We start from the raw sequence: 17123 nt of genomic DNA on the forward strand, positions 1-17123 counted from the left end.
TTCTCCCCTTCCTCTCAGAGCCGGTACTTGATAAACCCTCTACTGCATAAATATGGGACCACCTATCTCTTTTGCTCACCTTGTCATCTCATTCTTTCGTTCCTTTGTTTATTCATGTATTTATTTGTTCATAAAACGGGTAATTCCTGAGTGTCTGCTTTTGTGCCAGCTCAAAAAATTACGCTCAGCAAGAAGGATGAGCAGTGAATAAAACAAATCCCAACCTGTCCTTATGAATCTTAGCATCTAATGGGAAAGATAGACACTGACCAAGTACAAGCATGAGGAGTATTATGGAAGAGTGCTGTAGGAGAATATAACAAGGAGCTTGACCAAGACGAGGTTCAAGATAGACCTCCTGAAGGAAATGGTTTTCCAACTGAAACTGATGCATGAAGATACATTAGCTAGTCAAAAGGTGGGAAATGAATATTCCAGGTAGGTGGAATTTCATATTCAAAGACCTTGAGGTAGGAAGAAGCACATCTGAAGAAATTTTTTAAATATATATACTTTTTAGTGGGAGAAAGAAAAGCAAAGGTAAAGGTGTTATGTAACAAGGCCAGACAGATAGGCAGGGCAGTTCTGTGGCAAGTCTTGTAATAATTCTTGCATTCAACAAATGTTCATTGAGTATTTCCTATATGCCAGTTACTGTTCGAGGAATTGATGATGTATTGTTAAATAAATCAGAGTCCCCCATTACCTGGAGCTGTCATTCTTCGATGTCTTGTTGACCTTTTTGGACTTTTTGGACTAAGGGCAAAGGGAAACTATGGAAGGGTTGTCAGCAGCAGAGATACGTGGTCTGGTGTCTGTTTTTAAAAGATTATTTTAGCTAAATTATGGGAAATGGGCATTCCAGAAATAATCTCTTCATCCAAAGCTACATGCATCTTCAAAGGACCCCTAACTCCTTTACCAGGAATGGTAAAAAAATATTTCCAGTGCAGTAAGGACATGCTTCTTCCTCTTGAAAACTGACCCGTGCTAATGAATATGAGAGAGAATATTTTTCCCATTTTCAAATAGAGAAGGACAACTAAGACATAGCCTTACACAGTTTTGTAACATGTCCAGTCAGCTTTGGGGAGACCTCTAATTAGATAGCTTAGTGATTTTGTGTAATTGATGTCCTTGCAAGAATCTGATGAAAGCTATGAACCATCTCTGTAGAACAAAATTTTCATACTGTTTGAAGGAGTTCCCAAACTCTAAAGCCCATCCACAGACCCAAGGAAAATAGTCCCTACATTAAGAATTCAGATGTGATTTAAACACACACACAAACAGAGGCTCACTTTATAGAAGCTTATAATTATGAAGAAACCACCTAGAAATGTACAAGGGCTCTTTTTTGTTTTTTTTAAAGAAACATGCATTTTACACACACACACACACACACACACACAATTTCTAGCAAACTTTTTCATTCTACCAGAGAGGAAGAAAGAAACTTGTAAAGCCAAGAAAGGAAACTTGTAGAGCCGAGAAAATTCATTAGCTCTGCATCAAAAGACTACGAACTTGAGCAGTCCTGACTTCTCATTTGGTTTGGCTAATTGAAGGAGGGCGGGGAAGTACTCATCTCATCCAAAACATTTGCTTTTGGACTCAAGTTATTTGATTCTAATTTTTTGCCTCACATGTTTACAAGGGAAAAAAAGAATTTTAAAAATCTGACTTCTGTAAAGACTGTGTTTTTCAAAGTGCTTTCACATCATTTTGAACTGTGTAAAGATACTCATGTCAAACGGTGAGGCAGTTACTCAGAAAACTCAGCATATAATTACAATATGGTCCAGCAATTTCACTTATGGATATATATCCAAAAGGGAAAGCAGGGACTCAAACATTTGTATGCTTGTATTCTTAGCAACATCATTCACAGTAGCCAAAAGGCGAAAGCCGTCTAGCAACCTACGGGTCATTGACAGATGTATGCACATACAAAATATGGTATACACATACAATGGACTCTTACTCAACCTTAAAAAGGAAAGAAACTCTGACACATGCTGCAAAATGGATGAATCTTGAAGACATGATACTAGGTGAAATAAGCAAAAATAGAAAAGGACAGATACTACATGATTCTAGTTATGTGCAGTATATGCAGTAGTCAGATTCATACAGATAGGCAGTAGAATGGTTGTTGTCACAAGTTGGGGGTGGAAGGTATGGGGAGTTTTTCATTAATGGGTATGGAGATTCAGTTTGGGATATAAAAGTTCCGGAGATGGATGGTGACGATAGTTGCACAACAATGTGAATGTACTTAATGTCACTTTAACATGTTAAAGTGACATTAATGTACATGAAAAAAAATGGTGGGGGGGCCCTGGCTGGCCTAGTTGGTAGAGCATGTGACTCCTCATCTCAGGTACATGAGTTCACGCCCCATTTTGGATATGAGATTACTTAAAAAAATAAACTGGTTAAAGTGGAAAATAAGTAGTTAAAATTAATTTTATGTTATGTCTAGTCTACCACAATAAAAAATCATATTCATGTCAGCTCCAGTTCATAAGGAGGAGGATTGCTGGGATTTATATAGAACACAGATCAAATTTGTTAAATATACTGTCATCACAGACAGGTCTTTTAAAAGATACTCATTTTCTCAGTCTAGTTTTTTGACAATCCAAATAAAATGTGCTGTTGTGGTAACCACATTTGTTGCAGTATATAAACTCAGTTTGCTCTTCTTATGCCACCAGGAAGACCAAGACGATCTGGGCCTGTGGGAGGAGAAATTCGGAAAATTTGTGGATATCAAAGTTAATGGTAAAGTTGAAATTGTAGTATTAAAACAGATCTTGCCAAAAATGGCTAAATATTGCTACCTAAAGTCCCTGAGCCTTGGCCCAAACAAGTGATTTCTGTAAGGGGAACAGAAATCTCAGATTTGGGTCCTTTATTCTTCAGTAATGCACTGCAACAGAGAAAGAGTGAATGTGTACCTTTTATGGGGAATGAAAGAGAAATATAGGCCTCATGGAGTTGATGATCTCATGTTAGGGGCCTAGGTCAGCACACTGCTAGTACTACTTAGTATATCAGACAGCCACAAGTTTCACATTCTATTTTTATGAGAGTCAAGTGATGAGAAATGAAGTTCTAGAGCTCATTAGCTCCAATATTTCAAGCCATTGGTTCTCAACCTTCTCCAGGCCTCCCCATCATTCACATGTTTATCACATGCCAATCTGTGACATTTCTCACTAGATTTAGTGATAGTGGGGGTGGGGGTGGAGTTTGTCTCTTCCCTAACACCTTGAGAATTTCTGTTCTAGCATCTGGATCTATAGCCTAGGATAATGATTAGGACTGACAACATGTCCAAAATGTATAAGTAGGGGGGCCATCGGGCTTTCCTTTCTGTAACATCATAATCTCTTTTACCTTCTCTATAGTACCCCTTTTCCATAAATTCCTTTAAATAAGGACCATTTCACATCCACAACTTTTCCTAAGAGTGAATTTAAGTCTCTTATTTCTCCTAGTTACTTGCATTTTTCCCCATATCTCTAAAATAATTGTTAAATAAAGGACTTTGTTTCTGGTTTAAAAAAAAAAAAATTACCTATCTACAATCACAGGGAGGAGCCAGGAAAGATCTTTCTGATACTTTTTACATTACTGTTCCTATATGCAATAAGAATAAATGATCATAAGAAGACACCCAGTCTTTTATACAGTGAAGATTAAAATTGCTCAATATCCTTTGTTTCCTAATGTAAATAAGCATGCAATACATTTTAGGAAAATTTAGATTAGAAAAAAATTTAAAACTTCATAGCCATATTTTACGGATAGGAAGGAGATTTACTATAAATGAGGACATGAAGAGCTTCAGCACATAGCTAAAGAAACACTACTAAGTGACCAGAACTTTGCCTTGTGCATGTTTGCATCCCCACAGTACCTGAATATAACATCTTATAGAAAGGGCACACAAGCTTTGCGCAGTGGCAGTATCGTAGCCAATGAGGTTTATCCGAGGCGCGATTATTGCTAATTGAGAACACACACGTGATTTGCCAACTGATCAGGCCAAGTTCAGGTCTCCCGATCCCTAGTCACAGGTAAATGAGTCTCCTTAATTGATTGTCCCACAAAGAAACAAAACTCAGTATTCTGGTCCCCATAGGTCCTGCCTCCATTGGTTTGGATTTCTCCTTGCATGGATTTGAGCATCTCTATGGGATCCCGCAACATGCAGACTCACACCAACTTAAAAATACTAGGTAAAGTGAAAAATTCTTATAGGATGCTCTGGTTTAAACTTAGAAGGGAAAACATTTGAGTTGTCTGAGCCTGGGCCAATATGTGCCTAGCCTTTTCCTCCTTGATACTGCTTATAGATCTTTAAGAGCAGTGGTTCTTAATTTTTATCTTACTTTTTTTTTTGCAAAAAATTGAACATTTAAAAAACTGTAATGCTGAACCTAAAATATACAGAGGAAATAAAAATATGGAACAATTGTGGTTAAAATAGGGGAGATAGCCTCATCACCACTTCCCCAGCTTTTGCTTTCACTCCTCAAGGCCTCTCTGTGGAACCTGAGAGAATATCCTGTGAAAATCACTGACCTAGAAAAAGTCTCCCTACCAAAAAAGGACAGTGAGCCAGAGAATGGAAAAGTGTGGTATCTTATGTCACCTTTGATTCCTTCAGGGAGATCATTTCAAACTAACACTATTGACAAGTAAATGCCAGAGGTATCAGACTGAGAGGAATCCAAACCAAAAAGAAGAGTCTGATCAAGTTTGCTGGGTTGAAATGCTGTTTGCACACCTGGTCAACAGGTGGGCATGGTCACAAGCGAATCAGAAACTGTGCTGCTCGCACACCAAGCCAAGCTTTGGCCTCCCCATCCCAGTTCAGTTCCCCATCTTTCCCTACTCAGCATTGTGGAAGCATGTTAAGAGACTGTCATTTTGTTCTGGCAGTGGAGAAATACAAAATTTGCCAATTATATCTGCTCTTTTTTTGCTGTTGTGGAGAAGTCACAGGAAACAGTCCTCACCTCATGAGAGATACTCGGAAGAGATATCTAAGATATGAGACCGTGCATGCCAATTGTCACAAGAGGGGAGGCTAAAGGAATCAAAGGAGGGAATCATATTAACCATATTTGGGTTAGGGAAGTGTTAAGAGTTGAGCCTTGAGGGGCGCCTGGGTGGCTCAGTAGGTTGGGCCTCTGCCTTTGGCTCAGGTCATGGTCTCAGGGTCCTGGGATCGAGCCCCACATCGGGCTCTCTGCTCAGCAGGGAGCCTGCTTCCCTTCCTCTCTCTCTGCCTGCCTCTCTGTCTACTTGTGATCTCTGTCTGTCAAATAAATAAATAAAATCTTTAAAAAAAAAAAAGAGTTGAGACTTGAAAGATGCATAGGACTCAAGGGTTTGCAGGGGAGATTGGAGCTATGCTATTCATTGATAATAATATATTTGTGATTATAACTGCTGATAGTCCATCTTTGTGTGTTTCAGTGATGGTGATGCTTACCGTCTTTATAACCTGGACGTCTATGGATATAAAATACATGACAAAATGGGCATTTATGGTTCAGTGCCTTATCTCCTGGCCCACAAACTAGGTAGAACTCTAGGCATTTTTTGGCTCAATGCCTCTGAAACTCTAGTGGAGATCAATACGGAGCCTGCAGTAAAGGTGAGCTTATGGATCGTGACTGCATGCCATGCTTATGTAAGAAACAAAACCAGTGTAGTTCTAGCTCTGGACTTTGTAGTGACAATTTTCTGCCACCAAAGCCTTCGCAGTATAATCAGTGAAAGTTAATAATATGTACCTGTTACTGACCTATGGATGATACTTACATATTACAATATGAGGGAAATTAGAGGGAAATTCTTTAGAACTTCATTCCATTCTTTTTCTAGTACACGGTAACCCAGATGGGCCCTGTTGCAGCTAAGCAAAAGGTCAGATGTCGAACTGATGTGCACTGGATGTCAGAGAGTGGAATCATTGATGTCTTTGTGCTGACGGGACCTACGCCTTCTGACGTCTTCAAGCAGTATTCATACCTTACAGGTACTTGCATGTGGAAGTGCCAGCCTCTTATCCCATTATAATTCCTCTCTCCTATGTATCATCACTGTAAGTTAATATTTGTTGCACCCATATAGAATGTATACACAATTTACCCAAGCTTTTCAAGAAGCAAACGTTTCTCCTTCCACCTTCATCCCATTCAGCTTGGTAAAATGTCCTGGAGCTAGAACGCTCTACTCTCTGATCCTTAATACTCTCCGTTTGCTTTCCTCAGACCCTTTAAGCTGTGGGCTTTCTCTGCCTTCATCTCAGACAATCAGTGTCCCAACCTGAACTTTTCTATGTTCTCTGCTCCATTAAAACATACCACTGGCTTTAGCACTAAAGCATTTTGTCTTTAAAAGATGTAAAGATCATCTCTGTTGATGCAGAAAAAAGCACTTGACAAAATCCAACACTGTTTCATGATCAGAACTCTCAGAAGTTTAGGAGTAGAAGGAAGCTTCCTCAATATGATAAAAGGCATTTATGAAAAATCCACAGTTAACACCCTATTCAGGGGTGAAAGACTGCAAGCTTTCCCCTAAGACCAGAAACAAGACAAGGCTGCCCACTTTCACCACTCCTACTGAATATTGTACTAGAAATTCCAGCCAGCGAAGTTAGGCAAGAAAAAGAAATAAAAGGCATCCAAATTGAAGAGGAAGAAGTAAAATTATTTCTTTTCACAGATGATGTGATCCAAGATGTTAGAAAATCCCAAAGAATCCACAAAGAACTACCAGAACTAATAAAGAAATTCACCAAAGTTGCAGGGTCTGTAATCACACAAAATTAGTTGTGTTTCTGTAGACCAGCAATGAACAATCTAAAAAAGAAATTGAGAAAACAATTCCCTTTATAACATCCAAAAGAATAAGCTACCTAAGGATATCTCTAACCAAGTAGGTGATTAAAACTATGAAACATTGCTGAAAGAAATTTAAAAGGCCTAAATAAATGGTTAAAATGGCCAATTTTATGTATTACATATTTTTGCCACTTTTAAAAAAATGGTAGTGTAATATATCCCCCAAAATTGAACTGTATACTTTAATTGGTTGAATTTTATGATATTTGAGCTATATCTCAATAAAGCTGTTACAAATAAAAGTAACGCAGCATTGCTACTGCTGCATTCTGTTAAAAGCCCCTCAATCCAGCCCATATTGAGGAGGAAGAATTTGATTCCAACTTTGATGGAAGAAATGACCGAAAATTTATAGATCTGTAAAGACACTCATATAGGAAAAAGTACTGTGAAGGCCCACCTACAGGGCCCTTCAACACTGTTCTAAGCCTAGTTTATAGGAAAATGCTTCAGAAACAGTGGATATACCACCATGTCCAAGGAAAGCCAAGTTTTAAGTTTATAGATTATCTGTTGATGAGGATTTAACTCAATCAGATTGCTCTTTCTTCTTTCCCAATATCATTACAGTTACATCTTCATTTTTGCTTGACTCAATATTTAGTGCTTATACTTTTCAAATACTCAAGAGTGTCCTATTGTATTCATTTCACTTTACTCCCCAGAGACTTCCTTCCCAGATCTTTCTGTCCTGCCCGCATTGGGGTTCTCTTTGGGCTCCCTGCACAGCTGTCATCCTGGGAGTTTCCTAAGAAAGTGTGCATTGGAGGTACACTTTTTGCATCTTTGCAGGTATAAAAACATCTCTTTTTCTACCTTCACCCTTGATTGATCATTTGGCTAGCTAGATTGAAAATTATTTCTCTCAGAATTCGAACGCATGTCTCTTTTACCTTCTATCTTCTTTTTTTAAAATTTATTTATTTTCAGAAAAACAGTATTCATTATTTTTTCACCACACCTAGTGCTCCATGCAATCCGTGCCCTCTATAATACCCACCACCTGGTACCCCAACCTCCCACCCACCCCGCCACCTCAAACCCCTCAGATTGTTTTTCAGAGTCCATAGTCTTTCATGATTCACCTCCCCTTCCAATTTACCCCAATTCCCTTCTCCTCTCTAACACCCCTTGTCCTCCATGATATTTGTTATGTTCCACATATAAGTGAAACCATATGATAATTGACTCTCTCTGCTTGACTGATTTCACTCAGCATAATCTCTTCCAGTCCCGTCCATGTTGCTACAAAAGTTGGGTATTCGTCCTTTCTGATGGAGGCATAATACTCCATAGTGTATATGGACCACATCTTCCTTATCCATTCGTCCGTTGAAGGGCATCTTGGTTCTTTCCGTAGTTTGGCGACCGTGGCCATTGCTGCTATAAACATTGGGGTACAGATGGCCCTTCTTTTCACTACATCTGTATCTTTGGGGTAAATACCCACGAGTGCAATTTCAGGGTCATAGGGAAGTTCTATTTTTAATTTCTTGAGGAATCTCCACACTGTTCTCCAAAGAGGCTGCACCAACTTGCATTCCCACCAACAGTGTAAGAGGGTTCCCCTTTCTCCACATCCTCTCCAACACATGTTGTTTCCTGTTTTGTTATTTTGGCCATTCTAACTGGTATAAGGTGATATCTCAATGTGGTTTTAATTTGAATCTCCCTGAGGGCTAGTGATGATGAACATTTTTTCATGTGTCTGATAGCCATTTGTATGTCTTGATTGGAGAAGTGTCTGTTCATATCTTCTTCCCATTTTTTGATATGTTTGCCTGTTTCGTGTGTGTTGAGTTTGAGGAGTTCATTATAGATCCTGGATATCAACCTTTTGTCTGTACTGTCATTTGCAAATATATTCTCCTATTCCATGGGTTGCCTTTTTGTTTTTTTGACTGTTTCCTTTGCTGTGCAGAAGCTTTTGATTTTGATGAAGTCCCAAAAGTTTATTTTCGCTTTTGTTTCCTTTGCCTTTGGAGACATATCTTACCTTCCATCTTCTTGCTTGAAAATCACTCTGAGTTGTTTCTTTGTATGTGATCTCTCTGAAATGTGTTCTGAAATTTCTGATAATTCTGAAATTCTGAAATTTGACAATAAAATGCTTTTATATGGATCTTTTAAAGTAATTACAGTGTTGGGTATTAGATGTGGATTCTGTCAGTCTTGAGAAATGTGTTCCTCAGTTTTGGAAAGCAATCATTATTCTTTTGACAATTTCTTCCCTTCCCTTTTTACTTTATACTGTACAGATTTGATAATTTCCTTTTTTTTTTCTGAGCAATTTTCTCAATTTTATCTTCTAGACCTTCCATTTATGTTATATATCTATAATTTCTTCATACTTTTTCTTATCCTCTGATTATTCCTTGTTCCCAATATCTTATACTAGTCTTATTTCATGGGTGTAGTATCTTTTTTTAATCTCACCGAAGGTACTGATGATAACTTTGTTGTTGTTGTTGTTGTTTTAAGATTTTATTTATTTGACAGAGATCACAAGTAGGCAGAGAGGCAGGCAAAGAGAGAGGAGGAAGGAGTCTCCCTGCTGAGCAGAGATTCCCAATGCAGGGCTCAATCCCAGGACCCTGAGACCATGACCTGAGATGAAGACAGAGGCTTTAACCCACTGAGCCACCCAGGCGCCCCTGATGATAACGTTTTGATATTTATTTTGTTTTCTTGTATTGTCCATGTTTTCTCAGAGGTCTTTTTATTGTATTTCTATATGTGGGGCCTTCTAATTTTCAAGGATTTGAATAAGGTTTTGCCTAGAAGTACTCTGGTACTGGGATTGGAAATTGGGGTGCGTGTCGGGAATGGTCTCCCATCTGCTAGTGTGCTGGGAGCAGGGTGATCTCTTCTCATCTGTCTCTGTCTCACAAGCACTCTGGTGAGAGCTTCCCTCACTTTGATCAGTTGTTACCTTTCCTCCCCTGCCTTCTAAAATTTTGTTGAAATTACTCCTCTCTCATTCTCTTTGTTCTTGTAGCTTTATTCTTTTTTTTTCTTTCTTTTACTCTGATTTTATTGGGAACTTAGGAGGGAAAGGAGATAAAGGCAAGTGGTTGACCAGAGTCCTCCATATTATCAGTAAATGTTTTTATAATCATTTGAGTGTTTCTTGCCTTTAATCTCTTTCCCTTTAAGTCAGTCTCAACACTGCTCCCTCACTAATTTTTCTAAAATGTAGGCCTGCTAAGGTTACATATTACCAAACTTTTTGATAACTTCCCATAAGAGATTTAGAATTCCTAGAGTGAACTACAGAGCCCCTTACAAATTGACCCTCTCCAGTTTCATCTTCTACTGGTCTCTCTCACAGTGTAACCACCCTAGAAGCTTATCATGTACTTCTCTGCCTCTGTGTCTGTGTCTTTTCTATTCCCTGTGCCTAAGTGTTCTATCCATTGTCTCTGGTAGATTCCTCCTATTTGACCTTCACGGCCCAACCAAGTGTAACTACCTCTATGAAGTATTTCAAGACTCCACACTTTACTGCAGGCTCTGTACTCCCATAACACGAGGCTGCTACCTTTAACACAGCAGTTACACCTCAGAGTGGAGCAGTTAATGTACATGTCTGCCTCACCAACCAAATTGTCACTTTCTTGAGTGTAAGGACTGTGTTTTATTCTCCTTGATATGCTGGGTACCAATCTCAGTGCTTAGACTCTGTACACATTCAGGAAATGTTTATCAAATATGTAATAATCACTGTAGCGGTAGCCAGCTCAGTTGTCATCTTCCCCTTTCAGGCACACAGGCCATGCCCCCTCTCTTCTCCTTGGGGTACCATCAGTGCCGCTGGAACTATGAGGATGAGCAGGATGTAAAGGCGGTGGATGCAGGATTTGATGAACATGACATTCCTTATGATGTCATGTGGCTGGACATAGAGCATACCGAGGGCAAAAGGTACTTCACTTGGGACAAGAAAAGATTCCCAAACCCCAGAGGGATGCAAGAGCTGCTCAGAAGCAAAAACCGTAAGGTAAAATAAGCCAGCCCTTGGAAACTTCTTAATCACAAAGCACTTGTTTAATTTTTAAAACTTGCCTTGGGGTGCCTGGGTGGCTCAGTCAGTTAAAGCCTCTGCCTTTGGCTCAGGTCATGATCTCAGGGTCCTGGGATTGAGACCCATATTGGGCTTTCTGCTCAGCGAGGAGCCTGCTTCCCCCTCTGCCTGCCTCTCTGCTTGCTTGTGATCTGTCAAATAGATAAATAAAATCTTGAAAAAAAAAAAAAAAAAAAAACCTTTCCCTGGCAAGATAGTGGAGTAGAGCCGTCGGATAAAAAATGGCCATAAAATAGTACCTTATAATGTAATTGCAACTGTGATAACAGGAAAACAGTGATGGGAAGATGGCCTCACCATCATCCCTGCCGTAGCTATCCAGGGCCCCACAGGATAACAGGGTCTAGCCTTCAGTCCTGTTTGTTGTGGCCCCCTGTAGGGATATGATGGATACCCCAAAAGCAAAATGTGGTTCTGATGTCAGCATCAATCTCGAGATTGAGGACATCACATCAACACCACAGGGTCTGGAAAGGTTAAGTAGTTACATTAGGGAGGCATTCTGGTAAGAGTAGGGCTGACTCCCAGGCTGGTCTGAAGGTGGCTTGAGAGATCTGGGAATGGAGACAGCTCAGCTTTTACAGTGGTTAGAGGGTTGGACTGGGGTGGGGATTCCTATGTGTGCCCAGGGCTGGAGTGGTTTGAACTTCCCGCTGGCACCCAAGGAGGAAGCATCAGGGCTTTCTTTGTCTGATGTGGGCAGAAGGGTAAGGGGGGATGGAAGGGCTTGAAAGCTTTTAACAGTCAATCAGAAATGGAGTCAGATTCTTCATTCCCATTCTCCTAATTTCCCAATTAATAAATAGCTACCATTTGGCAAGTACTTACTATGGGCCAGAGAGTTTGAGAGAATACATTATTCTATCCAGTCATCCCAAGATTAAAAGGTAGATCTTGTTAGCCCATTTTTCAGATGAAGAAACTAAGGCTAAGAATAGTTTGTATTTTGCACAAAAGCATGTAAGTAGTAGAGCAAGAATCTGAACTCTGATCTGCCTGACTCCAGAACCCATGTTCTTACAAGCAGCTATTTATTGAAACCATCAAATGTTCAAAATGCTATTCTAAAGATGAAGGGAATTCAAAGATGAGCTCCTTGGGGTCTTAGAGTGAGTAGGGGAGAGGCTGGTGTATAGCAACCACAATATTGGGCAATAATATAACAGTCAAATAAAGGTCAGGGTCAGGAGTGGCCTAGGAGAAAGAAGATTGCATCCAGCTGGACTCATGCTGAGCGTGTGCATTTTAGATGAGCCCTAAAGGATGAGTCTCTTATCTGAGAAGTGGGGAAGGGGTGGAGACAGTGCAGCTAGAGGCTGAAGCAGCCAGTGTTGTTTGGAAAACATGCACAGATTGGTTTGGCAAGAAAAGGCATGCGCAAGGTTTGAGTAGTAGGGAATCTGAACTTACTGTAGGCTGCTTTGTATACATTTGGGAGACATTAAAAGTTTCTGAATAAGGGGTTAGTATAGAGAATATATGAAGAACACCTACAACTCAACAACGAAAAGCAAACAACCCCATTAAAAATTGGGAAAATGACTTGATAGACATTTCTTCAAAGAAGATATACAAATAGTCAATAAGCACATGAAAACATGCTCAACATCAGTAATCTTTAGGGAGATGCAAATCAAAGCCACAATGAGATAACATTTCATACCATTAGGATGGCTACTATGAAAAACCAGAAAATACTAAGTGAGGAGGGGAGGTAGAGAAACTGGAACACTAACCATGGGAATGTAAAATGGTACAGCCACTACAGAAAACTACAGAAAATGGTGCAGCCACTACAGAAAACGTATGGTGGTTCCTTAAAAAATTAAAAATAAAATTACCATATGATCCAGGAATCCCACTTATGGGAATATACTCAAAGAAATTGAAAGCAGGTACTTGAGCAGATGTGCTCATGCAGATAAGCCCATGTTCATATCCACATTATTCACAATTACTAAAAGGTAGAAGCAAACCAAGTGTCCATCAGCAGACAATTTAGTAAACAAAATGTGGTACATACATATATACAATGGAGCATCATTTAGCCTTGAAAAGAAAGGAAATTCTGATATATACTACAACATGGGTGAACCTTAAGGACATTATGCTGAGTGAAATAAAGTACTCACAAAAAGAGTACTATATAATTTTCGCTAATCTTTAATACCTAGAGTAGTTAAAATCATAGAGACAGAAAGAACAATGGTGGCTGGGTAGAGGAGGGAATGAGGAGTTATTTTTAATGGGTATATGGTTTCAGTTTTACAAGCTGGAAAGAGTTCTGGGCATTGTACAATACCATGAATATACTTAACACTACTTAGCTGTATACATAAAACTGGTTCAGATGATAAATTTTATGTTATGTATATTTTACCACAATTAGAAGTTTTTTAAGGGTTTGATCAATGGAGAATTAAACTTAAGTGTGTAAAATAAATGTGAATAGACTTGAGGAAGGATGATGAGAAGGTTGTTCTAACCAAATAAAGAGTTTTGAGGCCCTAGACTCAGAAGTGAGGGCATTAGAAGGGTATAGCAATGATGAAGACACAGAGCTGTGATCACAGCTCTTCTCAAACCTCCTTCCTAAATAGGTCTGTACCATTGGGTTTTGGGGGGTTTGTTTTGTTTTCTTTTCCTTAATGTTTGCTTTTGTCAGTGTTAGCCTCTAGATATTTAGGAAGCAGGGATGACTTAATCCTTTAGGTATAGCACCCAGCACCTCAGACAGAAGCTTAGTAACTGCTATGTTGAGAACATGTATTGGCTGGGCAGCAATAATTATAAAAGAGCACTGGCCTGGTTTTGATACCAGTTCAGTTTCTGTAAGCATGAAAAGTGATAGGGTTTTACTGATGTCTTAAATATTTCAACCCTAGTAATTATTTGAATAAAATTTGAACCCCAAAACTATGATGAAAGCCTGAATCTTATAACTCCTATGAAACTGATGAGCTTTTCAAACCTCTGTGTCTGGACAGCTTGTGGTCATCAGTGACCCCCACATCAAGATTGATCCTGACTACTCAGTGTATGTTAAGGCCAAAGAACAGGGCTTCTTTGTGAAGAATCATGAAGGAGGAGACTTTGAAGGGGTTTGCTGGCCTGGTAAGATAGCACTTTATGCACTTTTTAATTTCACTTCTTTAGTCCCAATTAATGAAGGTTTCATGGCCGTCACCCTCATTTCTTAAATATATCCCTTGCCACAGTATAAGCACCATTAAGAAAGAGAGGGTATTTCCTTCTTCTGTATCTGCCCTAACATCTGGTACAGTGTGCTTTGTATACATTTATCAATGAATGAATTTAAAAAGCACTCTATTTCTCTAACCAAACAAAAATAAAAAGCCAAGGAATAAGAAACGGAGAGGAGAAGAAAATAAAAAGAGTTCTCACAGTCTCTCCCTGTGAATTTTCTGAGCCTTGTTTGCCCACAGTTGCGGCTTCCCAGGCTTTCATGAGGGACCTTAGCTGCTTCCAGCAACTCTGGATTCTTTGTTTCAGAAATTATTAGTTTCAAGCCTTGGTAGAAACCAGGACAAAGCGGAATCCCCAATCCATCATATCCTGGCACTCAGTCACAAATTCATGTGCTGCAGAGACACCCCATGCATTCCTTTCCCCTTACACCACTCATGAACACTTCATTCTCTTTTAAGGACAGAGGGTCACTCTAGGATATTTGCCATGCTTACTTGGGCTGTCTTGGGCCATCTGTGAGGGACAAGCTCCATCTGGATGCTTATTCATTGGCCTTCCCCTGGGCCTCTCAGATTGGGTGGTCTGGTGACTATCACTGGAGTCCAGCATGGCCTTCCTTCACTTCTTGCCAGATGGTGCCTCTGCATCATCCGTCTTACATCTGAGATGTCCCGTGATCAGCCAGCTTTCACATCTTTACCACACATCCTAGCATGAGCACCACTGTTTCTCACAGTCTGCTTTTCTGCCTCTACAGGTCTCTCCTCTTACTTGGATTTCACCAATCCCAAAGTCAGAGAGTGGTATTCAGGTCTTTTCACTTTCTCTGCTTATCAGGTTTGTTTTTGTTCTTTTGCTCTTTCCTAGTTACTTGGAAGGATGAAAGAAGAAAAAACATGATTGAATAGAACTATTCTGCTTTATTGAGTAGCTCTTGATAAATAATACTTGGATGAAAACAAAGGATGGCACCCACATTACAGACTTTAATGGCCAGGAAAGGTGGCATATTAATTACCAAATGCACAAAAGCTGAGACTTCTACCTCTATTATAATAGACTCTGTGATATATCAAAGTACTTAATAAGACATTTGTATTTTCAAATTAATACATAAACTTTACATAAAATAATATTCTATAGATTATTTAAAGATGATGATAGGATATTTATGAGAATATCTTGCAAAGTGTAATGTGACATAAAGGTAAGGTTTAGGGGTGCCTGGCTGGCTCAGTCAGTTAAGCATCTGCCTTTGGCTCGGGTCATAATCTCAGAGTCCTGGGATCAAGGCCCACATCAGGCTCCTGGCTCAGTGGAGAGCCGGCTTCCCCCTCTCCTTCTCCCTCTCCCTCTGCCCCTTTACCTGCTTTTTGCTCTCCCTCTCTCTCTCTCAAATAAAAAAATAAAATCTTTTAAAAAAAGGTGTAACAAAATTTGAAATTAAAAAGGTATAATAATAAATCAATCCTTAAAATATTCTAAGAACCCCAGAGAGGTCACTTGTAGAGAATGGTTTTCAGCCAATTTTGAAGAGGATAGTGATGCCTCATATAAATTGAATTATTTGCTGTGTGCCAAACTCTGTGCTAAGCAGTTTCTGTACATTTTACCATTTCATCTTCACAAATACCTCTAAAGTTGGAGCTATAATTCTAATCCCACAGATGAGGAAATTGATATATAAAGAAGTTTCAAACCCTGCTCACGGGTGCCTGGGTGGCTCAGTGGGTTAAAGCCTCTGCCTTAGGCTCAGGTCATGATCTCAGGGTCTTGGGATCAAGCCCCACATCATGCTCTCTGTTCAGCAGGGATCCTACTTCCCCCTCTCTCTCTGCCTGTCTCTCTGCCTACTTGTGATCTCTCTGTCAAATAAATAAATAAAATCTTAAAAAAAAAAAAAAAAAAAACCCACAAAACAACCCTTTTCAGTTAATCCATGTCAGTAAGTGGTGGACCCAAGATTTGAATTCAGTCTGTTTGTCTCTCACGTCCAATCTTAACCACTAAACTAGGCTTCTCAGTATCATGTATTAGGACACAGAAAACAACTTAGAGCAGGGATACCTAAAAGGCGAAATCTGGCCATGTTCACTCATTTCTCTACTGTCTGTGGCTGTTTTCACTATATCAGAGTTGAGTTATTGAAAAAGAGGCCTATAGTCAGCAGAGTAGAAAAAGTTATCCGGCCTTTTCCAGAAAACATTTGCCAACCCTTGACTTGGAGAGTGCTACAGAAAGGGAGTTAAAGTAGTTAAATATCTGGAAAGCATATAGCCTTGTTCATGTGTATAAGCCTGACAATTCACAGACCTGTACCCCTGGGGCAAATAATACAGTGTATTTTAGTAAAAACAATTAATTAAAAAAAAGTATACATGTTTAGAAATAGTTGAATATAAAGAGTCAAAAGAAGGGACGCCTGGGTGGCTCAGTCGGTTGAGCAGCTGCCTTCGGCTCAGGTCATGATCCCAGCGCCCTGGGATCGAGTCCCATATCAGGCTCCTTGCTCGGCAGGGAGCCTGCTTCTCCCTCTGCCTCTGCCTGCCTCTCTGTCTGCCTGTGCTCACTCGCTCTCTCTCCCTCTATCTCTGACAAATAAATAAATAAAATCTTTAAAAAAAAAAAAAAAGAGTCAAAAGAATACTCAAGTCTCCCCTAGGCATTTGAACAACTAGCATGTTTGTGAGACAGCCCATGAACTCTGTGGCATCCCAGAAGGCAAGCCAGGCCCACTGAGAGGATGTTACAAGGGCAGGACTTTTAGAAAGTAATGGAATGAGCTTCCCTGTCCCTGTTGCTACTGAGTCACATGCTCAGAGACCAGGGAGTCTATAAAAGGGATTTTAACACCATGTCAACTAGATGACTTAGCAGCCCCTTCCTACTCTAAATTG

General features: G+C 39.7%; 1 protein-coding gene and 1 pseudogene across 7 annotated transcripts in view; both read left to right on the forward strand.

Moving 5' to 3' along the window:
* Positions 1 to 17123, forward strand: part of GANC (glucosidase alpha, neutral C) — a 75988-nt gene that overhangs the window by 27233 nt on the left and 31632 nt on the right. For 4 of the 7 annotated variants that reach the window (XM_032343422.1, XM_032343424.1, XM_032343425.1 and 1 more), the window contains exons 8-14: positions 2721 to 2787; positions 4154 to 4250; positions 5497 to 5677; positions 5908 to 6061; positions 10697 to 10932; positions 14004 to 14130; positions 14984 to 15063. In XM_032343422.1, the coding sequence (XP_032199313.1) occupies positions 2721 to 2787; positions 4154 to 4250; positions 5497 to 5677; positions 5908 to 6061; positions 10697 to 10932; positions 14004 to 14130; positions 14984 to 15063 (942 nt within the window). Of the gene's footprint in view, positions 1 to 2720; positions 2788 to 4153; positions 4251 to 5496; positions 5678 to 5907; positions 6062 to 7597; positions 7793 to 10696; positions 10933 to 14003; positions 14131 to 14983; positions 15064 to 17123 lie in introns of those variants that run through there. The other 3 variants (XR_004285792.1, XM_032343427.1, XM_032343428.1) reach the window with 2 other exon arrangements.
* On the forward strand, positions 3961 to 4045 carry LOC116592079 (annotated as a pseudogene).

The sequence above is a fragment of the Mustela erminea genome, chromosome 5 (assembly GCF_009829155.1).
Source record: "Mustela erminea isolate mMusErm1 chromosome 5, mMusErm1.Pri, whole genome shotgun sequence".
Lineage (NCBI taxonomy): Eukaryota > Metazoa > Chordata > Mammalia > Carnivora > Mustelidae > Mustela > Mustela erminea.